At 43.7% G+C, this 15,798-nt stretch overlaps 1 protein-coding gene and 1 pseudogene across 1 annotated transcript in view; one reads left to right on the forward strand and one right to left on the reverse strand.

Moving 5' to 3' along the window:
• ZMYND8 (zinc finger MYND-type containing 8) overlaps positions 1-15,798 on the reverse strand; it is a 133,154-nt gene that overhangs the window by 61,485 nt on the left and 55,871 nt on the right. The window contains 6 exon segments of the mRNA XM_006158554.3: positions 233-348; positions 1,396-1,473; positions 3,662-3,717; positions 8,364-8,451; positions 12,194-12,286; positions 15,363-15,476. Coding sequence (XP_006158616.1) covers positions 233-348; positions 1,396-1,473; positions 3,662-3,717; positions 8,364-8,451; positions 12,194-12,286; positions 15,363-15,476 — 545 coding nt within the window.
• On the forward strand, positions 10,114-10,412 carry LOC114009681 (non-histone chromosomal protein HMG-14 pseudogene; annotated as a pseudogene).

Consider the following 15,798-nt stretch of genomic DNA (forward strand, 5'->3'; position numbering starts at 1 on the left):
ACAATGAGAGGAAAGTTTTTTTTTTAAACACCGGGGGGGGGGGGGACCCTGAAGCCCACACATTATCAGGTTTGACAGAGCATAGGAAAATACTGCTTCAACTACGAGATCGACGGTTAGTATCACAACAATAAACAAAATAGTAGGAAACCCTCTATCTCTTTCCTTACCCAATGACCGAATCAGAGGTCCAGATAAAGCTACACAGTCAAAGCCTGTTTTGAACTCCCACCTGTCGTGTTGTCCAAAGAAACGGGCATCGACCTGCCCGTCTTTATCCCTCAGAGCTTTTGCAGGCCAGAACGGAAACCCCTTCAGTTTTGCCCAGACCAATGGATGTGGATTGCTCTAGGAAAAGAAAAGCAAAATCCAGAGTTTGTATGTATTTAGTAGCAAAATACACAAGTAAAGCTTGGGGTATGAAAGGGAGCAGATGAGAGCTAATACAGGCTGCAATGGGAAGGGAACAGTTTCTAGCTCGGTCTGGCCACGTATAATTTCCTAGCAAGTGTGTGACCAAGATGTCTGGCCAAAGCTGGGCATGGGGTTAAATGGTGAGGTGAAGAGCCAAATGCTGACAAAACCGGGCTGGAACCCTGGTTGGACTGCTATCTTTGGGGTGGCCAAGAGCAATGGATTTCACCTTCTCTGCAACACAGGCACAGAATCGTCAACACCATCTGCTCAGTGTGCACCGAGCTCACCATTCCGTAACCACGGCAGCCATGGCGCCTTTATTCCTGATGCCGAGGGCTACTTGGAGCACCAGCAGCCCAGGTGTCCTGCCTCCGAAGGCAGGAAGTGACCCAAAGCATGGTTGTTTTGATTCTCAGACTATTTCCCAGTTCCCAATCTTACCTCCCTCTGATCCACTCCACCCCTCCACAACACACACACACACACACACACCAGCTCACCCGTACAATGGACTTTTCTCCACAGAACACCAGTTTAGAAAACTGCAGGTCGTGGGGAAACTAAGATGATTTTTTCTTAATAAGAACGATGGTCTTTGAGGCCATGGACTTAATCCAGGAAGGACTGAAAACAGGCCCACCATGGCTTGTAAAGGACAGCCACTCCCTGTTCATCTAACTCTCCACACTGCTTTGCCACACCGCTCATCTCTAACGGGCTCCCCCCTTCTGCCTCCTGCCAAACCTAATCAACACAGTAAATCCTGACACTACTACCTCTGGGACATGATCTTTAATCCTAAAACTTTGATCCCACCCAGATTATTTTCACTGTGCCATAACTTCATCAAAAAAACTTTACTTTAACACTTCATCCAAAGTTTCATCTAATCAGCTGCTGGAATAAGCTGGCCCGGCTGACTCATTGTCAATGGCACAGAGTTCAGTAAACACAATAAGGAAACTAAACCCAACTTACACAAGGCTCGCAAAACCAGTTATCTCGTTTTTGGCAAGCAGCTAGGTAACATTCTGGACATACTTCGATTTCATTCATCTGTAAAGCAAAAATACATCAGAGTGCATCACCCAACAGCCTGATATCTGCTGGCCCTGCAGTATACTCGATGACGTGGAAGGGTAAGACGAACAATGTCCCACAGTGGTCACACACTGGAGATGAAACCGAGTAATGCTCACGATTCCCAGTGCTCTGGTCGAGTCAGCCACCACCACTCTCTGCTCTGTGCCTCCAGAAACGCCTGCCTCCCATCACCGGCTTCTACCATAGCCCTCTGGGGCACACATGGCAGCCAGTCACCGTTCACCAACATAAAGGCGACGATGGCCTGCCTCTGCTGAAAAGCAGGAGGACCGTGATTACTAGGGGTTCTCTGCCGGGTGGTTGAATGCTTCCCACCACGCCCAGGAACACGTGGCAATGTTTCCAGATTTCTTTGGTTGTCACAAGGGCAAGCATGGTACGGAGGTTAAGGCACCTAGAACCCACATGGCTGACTGTGTGGTTAGCGGCCCTTTCCCGGTAGCTCACTGAACATGCTAGAAGCATGTACCTGGGTAATCAAAATCTTGAAAGGAGAATAGAGGAGAAAGAACTATGGCGTGGCTATCCCCTCTAGGGGCGTTGTTGGGTTTTTGTTTTTATTTTTTACCATCCCTATCTTTTGTGAGTACATATACCCTATAACAAAAATTTTTTTAAAAAAGAAATTCTTCATCCTGAACACCTGGATGGTTCCTTCAAGGCTGGATGTGACCAGGCCTCAGCCTAGTACCAGTTCTGCCCTCCCGTCAAGCCCTCCTCTCAGGAATGCTAGCCTCCTCCACTTGTTCAATCTCTATCCATCCCCAATCAATCACTGTCCAGAGTTGCTGTTTCTACCCCACTGCCCTATTCCATTTCCACTGATAATAAAAACCAGGTCTCTCAATTACTGCCCTTTTCTCATTAAGAAAGTTCATTCTGGAGCCAGCAGGTGGCGTGGTGGTTGAGGTGCATGGCCAACCATGGTTAGAATCCCTGACCTGACAGCTTGCTTTCTTACTTTACTCTGTCTCTCTCTCCTTCTGTATCTCTCTGGTGAGTGAGATACAGTGCCCTATAGCAAATTAAAATAATAATAATAATAACAATAAATGAATAATTTTTAAAGATAATAAGAAAGTTCGTTCCTCTAGTCACATCTTAACTTAGAGTCAAAGGTCCAGAAGCTCACTGCCTGGATTTGAACTGAGACTCTACCATGAATTAGTTTCCCAGCCCAAAAGGTTCACGCCAGCAACATCAGCAAACCGTGGGCACTGCCAGAGGGACAGGCTCTCCAAGACACCTGGGCCAGTCTGACATAGAGCAGAAGGCATCCCCCAATGTTAATACCTGAACCTCTTCTGCAAGAGAACTGAAAGGGTCTGACTTGATGCCACAGGATATGGAGTCAGGGTCAGTTATTAGGAACTCTATTCAAAAAAAAAAAAAATCAAGAAACCTGGGAATGCCCAGTGCCTAACTCTGACGTAGAGTGAAAAAAAATTAAAAAGTGGGGTCAGCAGATACTGTTGTGGTAAAGGTGCTGGATTCCCACAAGCCCAATGTGGTTCCAGTTCTAGACCTGGTGGCTTGCTCTCTCACTTTCCCTCTCTCTCTCCCTCTCTCTCGCTCCTCAAATTAAAAGGTAATCATAATAAATATAATTAAATAAATAATTCTTTAAAAAACTGAAAAAGCACTTCCTGTTCCCTTAGATCACTGCTCAGGTGAGGGTGTTTACAGCACATCGGGTCTCCTGTCTCTTGCTTTCACTTTCCCTAAACACAACACACTGAAAGTGCCTTGATACATTTCAAAATCGCCACAGCTGCCCATGAGGAGGTTATGCAAATAGAAATTTCAGCCACCACAACCCTTCACTCTGGGTGCATCTAAACGGGACAATGGACTGAGACAGCGGGCCAGCCCTCTGGACGGGTGACTAGGGGAACTGGATTCCACATGGCTGACCAGAGTTCAAATCCTGGCCTCAGAGATTTGGAAGATATGCCAGGCACATGGGAACGAGGGACCAAACCCCAAAGAACACAAGGGTGGAGAAAGGACTGCAATGTGACTGTACCCCCTTCGCAGAGACTTTCTCCCACCCCCCTTCTCTGTCTCTCTGGCAAGTGCACATGCCCTCTGGCAAAAGAGAATCAATCAATCAATCAGTGGGGTGGTGGCAAATACGTACCTCGTGTTCACAGATTTTGATGACTACTTTTGCTATTTGCGTCAATTTGTGATTTCCTACGGGAATAAAAAAAAAAAATGGGATTAATACTTCCACTAACTAATACTCCCTAATAAGATCTTAATTCCACTAACAATCATTTAACTTGCTTTCCCAAAGAATTACGATTATAAAAGATAGAAACCAGAAGTTTGTGGCAACTGTGTGACCTCTCCCACAAGTTGACCAATCTTTGCTGCCTCAAAGTCACTGTCCCTGAAGGCACACAATATATATCAGTTTCCCTGTAACTGTTTGTGAATAATATTGAAAAATGCTTTTATACTCTAGAGTCTCAAGATCGGGGAAGGGGCCTGATTCTACCCGGTGTCTGAGACTCCAAGTCACAAAGAATATGGGGAAAGAAGACATTTCACTTGGTAGCTCTCTCATAGCAACTACTATGAAACAGATCTTGTTAGTTCTTTAAGAAGTTGTATTAGGGACCAGCAGTTAGCGTAATGGCTATGTCGCTGGACTCCCACATAGTCGACCACGGTTTGCGTCCCGGACCCGGTGGCTTAAAAAACTCACACTGGGCGCGTGTGCGTGTGTGCCCAAGATCCCGAGAGGAGAATGGAGGAGAAGGGATTGTGGCGTGACCATCCCCACTGTGGGGTAATTTCTCGCTTTCTGTCTCTATGTCTCTCTCTGTCTGTCTGGCAAGCACACGTGCCCTATAGCGAAAACCTCTCCAAAAAAAAAAAAGAAGTTGTATTACAGGGGGCCAGCAGATGGCATAATGATTACATCACGGGACTCCCAAATGGCTGAGCACAGTTTGAGTCCTGGATGTGGTGGCATGAAAACCATGCCTGGTGCATGTGCATGCGTGCCCAGGAACCCAAGAGGAGAATGAACTGCGATGTGGCCATCTCCCCTGGAGGAAATTTCTTACTTTCTCTCTCACTGTCTCTGTCAATCTCTCTTTCTCCAACAAGCACATGTACCCCATGGCAAAAACCTGGTGGGTGGAGGGGGATGGAAAAAACCTGTGTGTGTGTGTGTTGGGGGGGATAAGGAGGGATGAACCTGTACTGTAAAGCAAGTATGAATGTTCTAACTAATAAATAAGCCAACGCGCAGAGGCACCATCACTTACATAAGATCCCTAAGCTAGACAATAGGGTGAGCATCAGACTCCAAGTCTAACTCTAAATCCTTTAACTTTTCATTGAATCTTATTTTTGGAAATTCCAAAATTCTTGGGCAGGTTTCACAGGTAAACACAAAAATACCTTTATTTCTGTTTTCCCTTGAAAACAAAAGATCAGATAAGTCTATCCATCAAAGCACTCGAGCTGCCAACAGCAACCTCTCAGACCAGCGAGAGGCACCCTGCGCCCCAGAGCCCCCAGCACTCCCGATGCCAGGGACCATCCTGCCTGAGGCTGGCATTCTCCCGCCTGACCTCATTCACGTGTTTACACGGTGTGACAAACCATTCTATAGATGTGAGTGTATAACCTTTACACAAATCCTCAAAGGCTAGTGCCAATTTCTCCCCTTAATGCACACCTAGCCTTGCTGCGGACTTAATAAGGCAACACATGTATGCACATAAAGCTCACATCAACTCCATGTACACATTTTTTCCTCAGACACTAGCCAAGTGTCTACTCCAGGCCCAGGAAGAACGCAGGGAATAAGACATGGTGTCTGCCTGCCCGTACAAGTGTTTACATCCTAGCAAGCAACTCAAAATAACAGCATCCTTCAGAAAGCAGAATAAATGGTGCCGTGCAAAGTCACGGGAACCATGAGAGTTCTTAACAAGAGCCGGGGATGGCCTGGGACATTGGGGAAGGCTTCTCAGAGAACTGAGAGAATGAGATAGGAGGCAAAGCAGAAATCATCAAGGCAAATCATGGGAGAGCAGAACAGGGGAAATTGAGGACAAGACCAACAGAGGGGGCCAGACACTGGAAGCCCCACTTGGCCAGAAGGTAGACAGAGAAGGTTGTTGGGGAGATAGGACAGTGGGGATGGTGCCAAGAAAGGAAATTAGAATGGAAATCTTCGTCCACTCTGGCCACAAAACTTTACTCAGGGAGCCAGAAGAAGTGGTATGGTGGTTGAGGGCATTAGACTCCCACATGGCCTACCCCAGTTCGAGTCCTAGACCTGGTGGCTTGCTTTCTCACATTCCCTCTCTCACTCTGTTCCCCTCTGGTCAAATTAAAGTTAATTAATTAATTAAATGAATGAAATACTTCTTTAAAATAAAACTAACGAAACACTTTATCCAGAACATAAAGAACTTCTGTAAATCAATAATAGAAACATAAAAGACCCAACTTTTGAAAAAAGTGAAGATTTGGATGTCTAATCAAATACACACAGACACAACTATAAGCACATGGAAAGATACTCAATACCCATTAGTCATTAGGAAAAGGCAAGGTAAAACCACCATGACATATTTGCCTTCAGGAATGGCAAAAAATTAAAAACAGGACAAGCTACAGGCCACGCAGGTAAGTACAGACAACTTGGGAAGCTGTGGGCACACAGGAAGCCAGAATTTGGCAACATACCAGGCCCAGCTCAACACACCTGTGATCCTAGCTAATTCGGAGGCTGGGGCAAAAAGCCCACAAGCCTGAGAGATTTCTCACAATGCCCGGAACTCCCTAGCTACTCCCTTTGAGTTCAGAAGGCGGGGGAAGCACAGCCGATACAAGCGTTAGCAAGGCTGTGAAGCAGCTAAAACTCTCTAGATGCCTGCTCGGGAGAGCATAAAGGTGGACAACCACCTTTCATAAGCAGCCGGGTAAACTTTCTTATAAAGCAAATATAAAACTACTCAGTGACTCAGCAATGCCACACCCAGGTACTTATCCAAGAGAATTAAAAGTATAGACCCACGAAGAGGCAAGCCTGTATGAAAAACGTCACGGCCACTTTACTCCTAAACCCCAAGGACTGAAACCACCCAAATACGCATCAGGGTCAGCACCATGAATGGATAAACAGTAGCATGGTAAGACCATAAAAACACTCAGCAATGGAAAGGAACAGGCCAAAGATACACACAACTTGGTACATGGATCCAACAAATGCTATACTGTGTAGAATCAGCCGACACGAGTATAATTTGTGCACTTATATACACTTCTAGAATAAGCAAACGGAATTTACAGTGATGGAACACAGAACAGTAGTTCTTTGGGGGAGGGCTACAAAAGGGGCAAGTGGGAATGGAATACAAAAATGTTACAGATCTTCTTTGGCCTCATGGTTACCTACTGGTCAATTCATCAAATGTGCATGTAACATGTATGCATCTTTGGACCAGCAGAGGGCGAAAGTGGCTACATCACTGGACTCCCACAGGGATGACTGCAGTTTCAATCCCACATCTAGTGGCTTAAAATTCGTGCCAGGTACGTGTGTGCACGTGCCCAAGATCCCAGGAGAATGGAGGAGAAAAGATTGCAGTGTGGCCATCCCGTGGGGGCTGGGGGGGAGAGGTCTCACTTTTAACTCTCTCTCTCTCTGTCTCTCTCTGAAGAGCACAAAGGCCCTAAAGCAAAAACCTCTTGAAAAACAATAAAAGGATTGAGGGTCTGCCGGTGGCATGGTGGTTAAGGCACTAGACACTCCCACATGGCCAGTGACCACAGTTTGAGTCTCGGACCTGGTGGCTTGCTTCCTCAATACCGAACATTTGTCTCTCTCTGGTCAAACCTAAAAATTAATTAACTCTTTAAAATAATAAATAAGTAAACCAATTTATGTATTTTATTATATACAAATATCACTGCATTAACATGAGGTTTTTAAAAACACATGCATTGGGGCCGGCAGGTGGTGTGGTGGTTAAGGGTGCTAGACTCCTATGAGGCCAACTGCGATTTGAGTCTCAGACCTGGTGGCTTGTTTTCTTTCTTTCTCTCTCTCTCTCTCCCCCCTCTGCTGGTCAAATTAAAATAAATAAATAAAATTAAATTAAATAATACTTTTTTAAAAAACATACGGGGACCAACAATTTGCCTAATGGCTATGTCACTGAACTCCCATGTAGTCGACCATGGTTCAATTCCCGGACCTGGTGGCTTAAACTCACGCCAGGCGTGTGTGGCGTGCGTGCCCAAGATCCCGAGAGGAGAATGGAGAAGGGACTGTGGCGTGGCCATACCCTCGGAGGATGATTTCTCGCTTTCTGTCTCTGTCTGTCTTTTTGGCGAGCGCACACACCCTATAGCAAAAAAAAAAAATCTCTCCCAAATAAAACACACACGCATTAACATGTTGGCTGGCAGGAGGCGTGGGGGTTAAAGTGCTGGACTCCCACAAGTCCAATGGGGTTTAAGTTGTGGACCTTGCAGTTTGCTTTCTCATGTTCCCTTTCTCTCTCTCTAAATCTCTCTGATCAAATTAAAAAATAATAAATTAAATAAGGAATTCTTTAAAAAAGAGAAAAGAAAAAAGACAAGACAAGATAGTAAGAGGCAAAGGCATCAATACATAGATTCAAGTCACTCTGGATGTCAGCTTTACCCGTAAAATACAGATAGCTTCTTGTCCCATCCACACACATGTACTTGGGATCTTTGTACCTGATACACGAATTCAGAGCCTGACTTTTCTACGACGAATGCGAGAATGGGCAACATACACGGGACACGCGCTCTTTCCCCAGGGTCGCTGAGCCACTCACCCCCGTTATAAATGATACAGTTGTGCAAGATCCACTTGGCATCAGCCAGGAAGGCTTCAGTGCAGCCATACATTTTCTTTTTAGCGTTCTGGGGGAAAAAAAAAGACACGCAGCCTCATTACCCTGAGTGTACACAAGCCACAGCTAACAACTCCCATGTCCCCACGTAATTTCCGCAACAGTCATTCGTCAAATTAATGGATGCTCTTGTACTAGTTTCTCCAAGATGCTATTATTTTTGAGACCTACACCCCCACAAAAAAATGCATTCATTGAATTCATCAAAGTAATTTGAACCTTCTCATCGTACAGCAGTCAACCACATATTTATCAAGCAGCTGCTTCCGAGGAATGGATGGACACTTTGCAAATCCGTGTACGATGTATTAGTGGTATGGTCTCCAACAAGCCTCGCGATAGCTCATTGAAGTACTTATCATTCCCACACTACAGAGAAGGGAAACTATGGTACAGGAATGGTAATGAATGGATACAAAATTCTGAAGCTAATAATGTATGAGGCAAGGGTTCGAACACTGCCTTTCCTGAATGCTGTCTGTTCCCCACTGTACATAAAAGGTGTGCAATCTCCCAGGCAGACTGGTGTACCGTGTGGGCATTGTCACTGCAGAGAACATGAAGGAATGTCCCCACCTCGAGGACATATTTCACTACCCGTATTTTGCTGCTAAACAGTTTGAAAATAAGCACCAGGAAGACATGCAACATCTAGAGTGTGATGAGTGTAATTTTCAGGCTGGAAAGTAAGCGTGAACTTTTTAAAACACCTTCAGGCATTAAAGAAAGAAATAGCCTTATCGGCAGAATAAGTCAAGTTCTGAGAAGCCACATCTTTATTGCTAATCTGGAGGTTTCCCAGGTGTTAATTTTCTCTTCTTATTTCCTGCTGTTCTCATTAGCACCTCCAAAAGCAGGCAATGCAGGGGTGAGGTTAAAAATCAATCAAATCACTCATTCTTAGACGCTACCACGTTCTCAGGTAAAAAGCCAAAATCACTTGAAGAAGTCTATCAGTAGATTTCAACACTACCCTACAATCTGTGGAAGAAAGTTAGAGGAAAGAAATTAAGGGGTTGAAAGTTTTCCTAAGGACCAGTAGCTGGCAGGTAATCGGGGCAATGGACTACCAAATGGCCAACCGCCTCTGGCAGCTTGCTCTCACCCTTTCTCTCCTCTCTCTCTCTCTCTCTCTCTCTCTCTGTATAGTGAGAGCGGGTGTCCTGTAGCAAACTGAAAAGTAATAATAATAAATGAAATTAAACAAATCATTCCTTAAGAAAGAAAAAAAGAGCAGGGCATGGGGGCCAAAAGGTAGCATGGTGGTTCAGGTGCTGGACTCCCACGTGGTCAACCATGGTTCAAGTCACATTCCTGGCAGCGTGCTTACTCATCTTCCATCTCTCTCTCTTTCTATCTCTTTCAAGTCAAATTTTTTTTTTAATAATAATAATAAATTTAAAAAAAAGCAGAGCAGGAAGGGTCAGCAGATGGCATAGTGGTTACATTGATGGACTTCCACATGGCTGACAATGATTTGAGTCCCAGATCTGGTGGCTTCCTTTCTCACTTTCCTTCTCAAATTCTCTCCTGGTCACATTAAAAATAATGGTGAGTTCTAGCAGCTCGGACGGAGGGAGGAGCGATAGGGTTTATTTGCTCAACTCCACAAAGGCTCTAGGCGTGCCGCGGCCTCATCAGGCACCCAGGACGCACCCTGTCCGCAGCCGAGATGCCCAAGAGGAAGTTCAGCTCAGCCTAGAGAGCAGACAATGAAGAGCCCAAGAGAAGATTGGCGAGGCTGTCTGCTATACCTCCTGCAAAAGTGGAGAGAAAGCCAGAAAAGGCTGCAGGGAAGGATAAATCTTCAGACAAAAGAGTGCAAACAAAAGGGAAAGGGGAGCAAAGGGGAAACAGGCTGAAGTGGCCAACCGAGACACTAAAGATTTACCTGCAGAAAATGGAGATACTAAAAATGAGGAGAGTCCACCCTCTGATGGGGCAGGTGAGAAAGAAGTCACGTCTGAGTAATGTCATATCCCATGTCTTATCGATGGTCCCTGTCTCCCTTCTTGTACAATCCAGAGGAGTATTTTTATCAACTATTGTGTAAATGCAAGTTTTTTAGTAGCTCCAGAAATAGTTTTAAGAAGGAGAGAATCCCACCTCATCCCACTTTTTAAGTGTATATGTTTTTTTTAAGAGGTGAAATCATTTACTGGTTGTTTATTTTTCAGTACAACCAGAAAATACTGGGATATTGACTTATAAGAGGCTTTGACTCTCTTGCGTGTCAGCTTAACATTCCATATGTGGGGGTGGGTGGGTAGTTTTTTATATCCTAAATACAAAGCATACTAAATGGCAGTTTGGAGTCACAGTCATGGATTTAATGTGTCTTGAATATTTAAAATTACTTCTACTATGTTTTTCAGTAGTATTGTTTCCTAAAGAAAACCACTCTTTGATTATTGCTCTCCCTGTCAGAATTGTATGCACTCTGTAACATCTTTGGTCGTGGTAGTCCAGTTTTCCTAATCATTCTGTTAATGTGCTGTGAAAGATTGGAAATTTGAAGTATGTAGTCTGTATGATACTAAATTGTGATTTGGTGGGACTTACGTAACAGCTTTCAACATCTGAAGACAGTGGTTCTTGGTATCCTCTTAAGGAAAATTTGCCTATAAATTTGAAGCTGGAATGTTACTAGAGTAACTTAAAAAGGACCACTATCCTTGGCTTTTTAAATTTTTGGTACGTATGTTAAGAACTGGGTACCAATTGAAATGCCTTTGCTGATCCTTGACACAACCAATAAATCTCAATTACAAAAGAGTGTTTTGGGAAAAAAAAATTAAAAATAATAATAGTAACTGAAACTTTAAAAAAACTAGAGCAATGAGAGGGCCAGCAGATGGTATAGTGGTTACTTCACTGGACTCCCACATGGCTAACTTCAGTTCGAGTCCTGGACCCAGTGGCTTGAAAACTGCACTAGGTTGAGACCAGCAGATGGTACAATGCTTATGTCGCTAGATTCCCACACAGTCAACCACAGTTCAAGTCCCAGACCTGGCAACTTAAATCTTTCACCAGGTACGTATATGTATGTGTACCCAAGATCCCAAGAGGAGAATGGAAGAGAAGGGATTGTGGTGTGGTCATCTCCCCTGAGGGGGAGTGTGATTTCTTTCTTTCTGTCTGTCATTCCAATGGGCTCATGTGCCCTATAGCAAAAAATATCCCAAAATAAAAGAAAATCACACAAGGCATGTGAGCATGTGTGTCCAAAATCCTGGTAGGAGAAGGGTTTGCATCATGGCCATAACCTCTGGGGTATGGTGATTTCTCACCCTCTCACTGTCTCTTTCGTGGGTGAGCACACACACCTTAAGACAAAAATCTCTTAAAAGAAAAAAGAAAAAAAAAAGGTGACCAGCAGATGACGTAATGGTTACATCGCTGGACTGTCACATAGTAGAGAGCAGTTGAGTCTCGGACCCCGCAGCTTAAAACTCATGCAGGGCATGGGTGCGTGCGTGTCCAAAGTCTTGAGAGGAGAATAGAGGAGAAGGGACTGCCATGTGGCCATCCTCCCTGGGGTGTGATTTCTCACTTTCTGTCCGTCTCTGGAGAACGCATGCACCCTATAGCAAAAATATCTTTAAAAAAAAAAGGAACAAGGAGAATGGAGAGAAATCCTCTAACTTGAGACAAGGGATAGGCAGTGAGGGAGGAGCCTTAAGTCACGCCGACAACTTTGGACTACAATGGTACGGTGACTACAACAGAGGACTTTTGATGAAGCCAACCTTTTCCAATGTGCAAAGGTCCATGGGATGAAAAATGTATTCCGCATAGTCGGGATGCTGTTCCAATGGAACGGGCTTCTGGAATGCATCTGTCTATAAAAGAAAAGAAACACACACAGAAGCACAAAGTCATCGTTGCCACAGACTTTAAATACAGAGGCGGCTTCTTGAAACAAAGTTCTCGAAGATTCCAGGACAGCCTTAGGAAGCTTCAAACTGGTCCACCTTTTCTAATCTGATCTGTTATTGGTAATCATGGGCTCAGCTGTGTTTTGGTTTTGTTCCTAGATTTATTTTCAGTATATTTCCAAGTAACAGGTCCACTCCTCTTAATTAACATGAACAGTTACAGGGTCTGGCAGGTGGCACAGTGGGTAAGGTGCTGGACTCCCTCATGGCGGACCATGGATCGAGTCCCCGACCTGACAGCTTGCTTTCTCTCTCTCTCTGGTCAAATTAAAAATAATACTGGCAGGTGGCACAGTGGTTAAAGGCACTGGATTCATACATGGCCAATTGCTGTTCAAGTTCCAGACTGGCGGCTTGCTTTCTCGCTTTCCCTTTCTCTCTGTCCAAAAATTTTAAAATATTATCAACAAATGGAAATAAATAAGCTTTTACTAAATAAATAAATTATAATGCTAAGAAAATTTTTTTAATTTAAAAAGAAAAGATTAACAATTACAGCACATTTAATAAAATGTCAAATTATATCTAAGTGAGACATCTAAATAGGTTAACATTTGCAACCATAATAATCCTTTTTTATCGAGAGTAACATTTGGCCACTCCAAGTTGAAAACACTAACTTTCTACCCTGATTGATTTGACATCAAACCATTTGTGAGCAAGTAATGCCTTTTTTCATTTTTCTTTTCAGTATATAATTCTACAGTGTTGACTTTTTCTAAAAAAAACTTTAGTTTTAATTTGACCAGAAATGGACAGTTTAAGGGTGGGGAGTAGGGGGGAGGGGAAGAACAAGCCACCAGGTCCAGGACTCAAACCCTGGACAGCCATGTGGAAGTCTAGTGTCCTCAACCACCATGCCACCTGCTAGCTCTGACATTCTTTTTTAAAACAGTCTTTAGCACATATATTGTAATTTAACCAGTAAAATGTAGGATTGGGCCAGAATGGAAGATAAGGAAAGTTAGATTCCACATGGCTCACTATGCACTGGAGTCTCAGACCTGTGGCTTAACAACACACTGGCACGTGGGCATGTATGCCCAAATTCCCAAGAGAACAACAGATAATGGCTTGCAGCGTGGCCATCCCCCTAAAGGGTGATCTCTCACTTTCTCTCTCTGTCTCTAATGAGTACACTTGCCTGATGGCAAAGCTATTTTTTAAAACAACAAGACAGGCCAGCAGGGGGCACAGGACTCCCACATGGCTGATTGTGGTTCAAGTCCCAGTTCTGGTGGCTCAGGAATCAGGCTGGGCACAAGTGTCCAAAATCCTGAGAGAATAGAGCAGAAGGGACTGCAGTGTGGCAATGCCCCAGCCTGACGGAGGGGCGGGTGGGGGGCTGATTTTTCACTTTCCTTCTTGCTGGTGAGCACTCTTGCCCCATGGCTACAATCTTGGTTTTTTTGGGTTTTTTAGAGGAACACATAATTGTCACTGACAACCTAAAAATCATTCCACAGCACCAAAAACAAAAAAGAAAAAAGAAAAAGAAATGAACTAAATAACCAACCTGAGGCTAAACTCTTTTGTATCCACTGATTGAGATTTTGTTAAAGAAACAAATATGTTCCCAAATCAACACTATCCAGATGACATATTCACATTTTTTTCATCATAACATCCCATTTTAAAATATGATTGTGAAACAAAACCTTCTTGTTTCTTAAGAAATTGATTGCCAGAGATTACTAAAACGGAAGTTCTACATTCCTGAATATTCTTTCAACCTCAAAAGCAAACTGAAACAGAATTTCACAAGGGGTCACAGCGAACCCACATAGTGCCTTTATGCAAATCACAATGGGGGAACTCCGCCCGCATGTTTCTTTAGATTCATCTGTAGGAGAAACATGTCCGGATTATGCTAGTTATATTGTCATTGACAATACCATTATGGTTTTCTGCCATTTTCCTGAAAACTACCACAATAGCTACAGCACAGACAGGACTCCTGGGGAGGTCCCTCTGTGAGTTATATATCTCGCCAGCTGACTAGGGTAGTTCTGTCTTCATTTGCAGATTCTCCTTAAGGAGCAAAGTATCTGGGGCCACTAGGTAGCACAGCAGTCAAAGCAAAGGACTCCCACAAGGCTGACTATGGTTCAAGTCCTGGACCTGGAGCTTGAAACTCACGCCAGATGTGTGTGTGTGCATATGCCCAGAATCCCTGGAGGAGAGTAGAGGAGAAGGGCTTGCAATATGGCCATCCCCCTTATAGGAGTGATTTCTCACTTTCTGTCTCTGTCTCTCCGGCAATGTCCGATAGCAAAAATCTCACAAAAAAAAAAAAAAAAAAAAAAAAGAAAAGAAAGAAATTAAAATTGAGGAGATCAACCAAAGGCTCACCCTTGGTGGGAATTTTACTAGTTGAGTTTTTTTCTTGACTGTTCTATCTAAGATTTATTTTATTTATAAATAAAATGGCCACACTCAGTTCTCTCACAGAAATGGAATTTTGCCAAATCCCAAAGGGAAGAGCACCAAGCTTGCACCAGTGGGGTGTAAGGTTCCACTTTGCAACCAATCTGAATGTTTCAAGTCTCACCAACTTTTAACTGTACATCACTCCCTGAATAAACACCTTTGGGACATCAAGTACTCATGACAGCAATTTAACTGAATGCCGTCATACTCAATGTTTAATTTACAAATATGAGAATTTGGTCATCAGAAGATGAAAAGAATCCTACAGGAGTCTGAAAAACTAAGCCGACAAGCAACACGTGAGATGTTAACAGACCAGGGGCCAGTAGGTGGCGTGATGGTCCAGGTGTGAGACTCCCAAATGGCTGACCACAATTCAAATCCCGGACCTGACAGGTTGCTTTCTCTCTCTCCCTTATCAACACATATGACCTATAGCAAACTTAAATAATAATTATAATATTTTTTTAATTTCAAAGATATTAGCAGAACAAAACCCTATTCAAGACTTTTATTGACAAATATATACCAAAAGGAACGTTTTCCTTACCCCTGGCTGTTTCATTTTCTGAATGGCAAATTTGAGCAGGTAGGATAATTGTTCAATGGTGAGCATTGTCATGGCTTTACTCTGGGTCTCGATGCATTCTGCTACTGTAATTTTCTACAAGTCAAATTGTACACAGAAGTTCAGTTAGAAACAAGAAATTAATATACCATGTAATTATTTCCCTTTCCTTCAATTTCTGCAATAAACTCACTCATTAAAAGCAATTCCCAGCTAGTTCCATGGTGCAGTGATAATGTGCTGCTTAAGAAAAGTGAGATCTCACTCAGGGACTGAGACTCATGGCTGGTCAGCCGAGAACAAGTTGGGCACAAACTAAGTGCCCCAGCTCTGAGGAGGTGGAGGACTAGACGAGGGGAATCACAGCAGGACCAGAACCTCTCAAGGGAGCTCACTTTGCTGCCTGTCTCTCTTTCCC

This window comes from Tupaia chinensis, unplaced genomic scaffold (assembly GCF_000334495.1).
Source record: "Tupaia chinensis unplaced genomic scaffold, TupChi_1.0 Scaffold000602_1, whole genome shotgun sequence".
In the NCBI taxonomy this organism is placed as follows: Eukaryota; Metazoa; Chordata; class Mammalia; order Scandentia; family Tupaiidae; genus Tupaia; species Tupaia belangeri.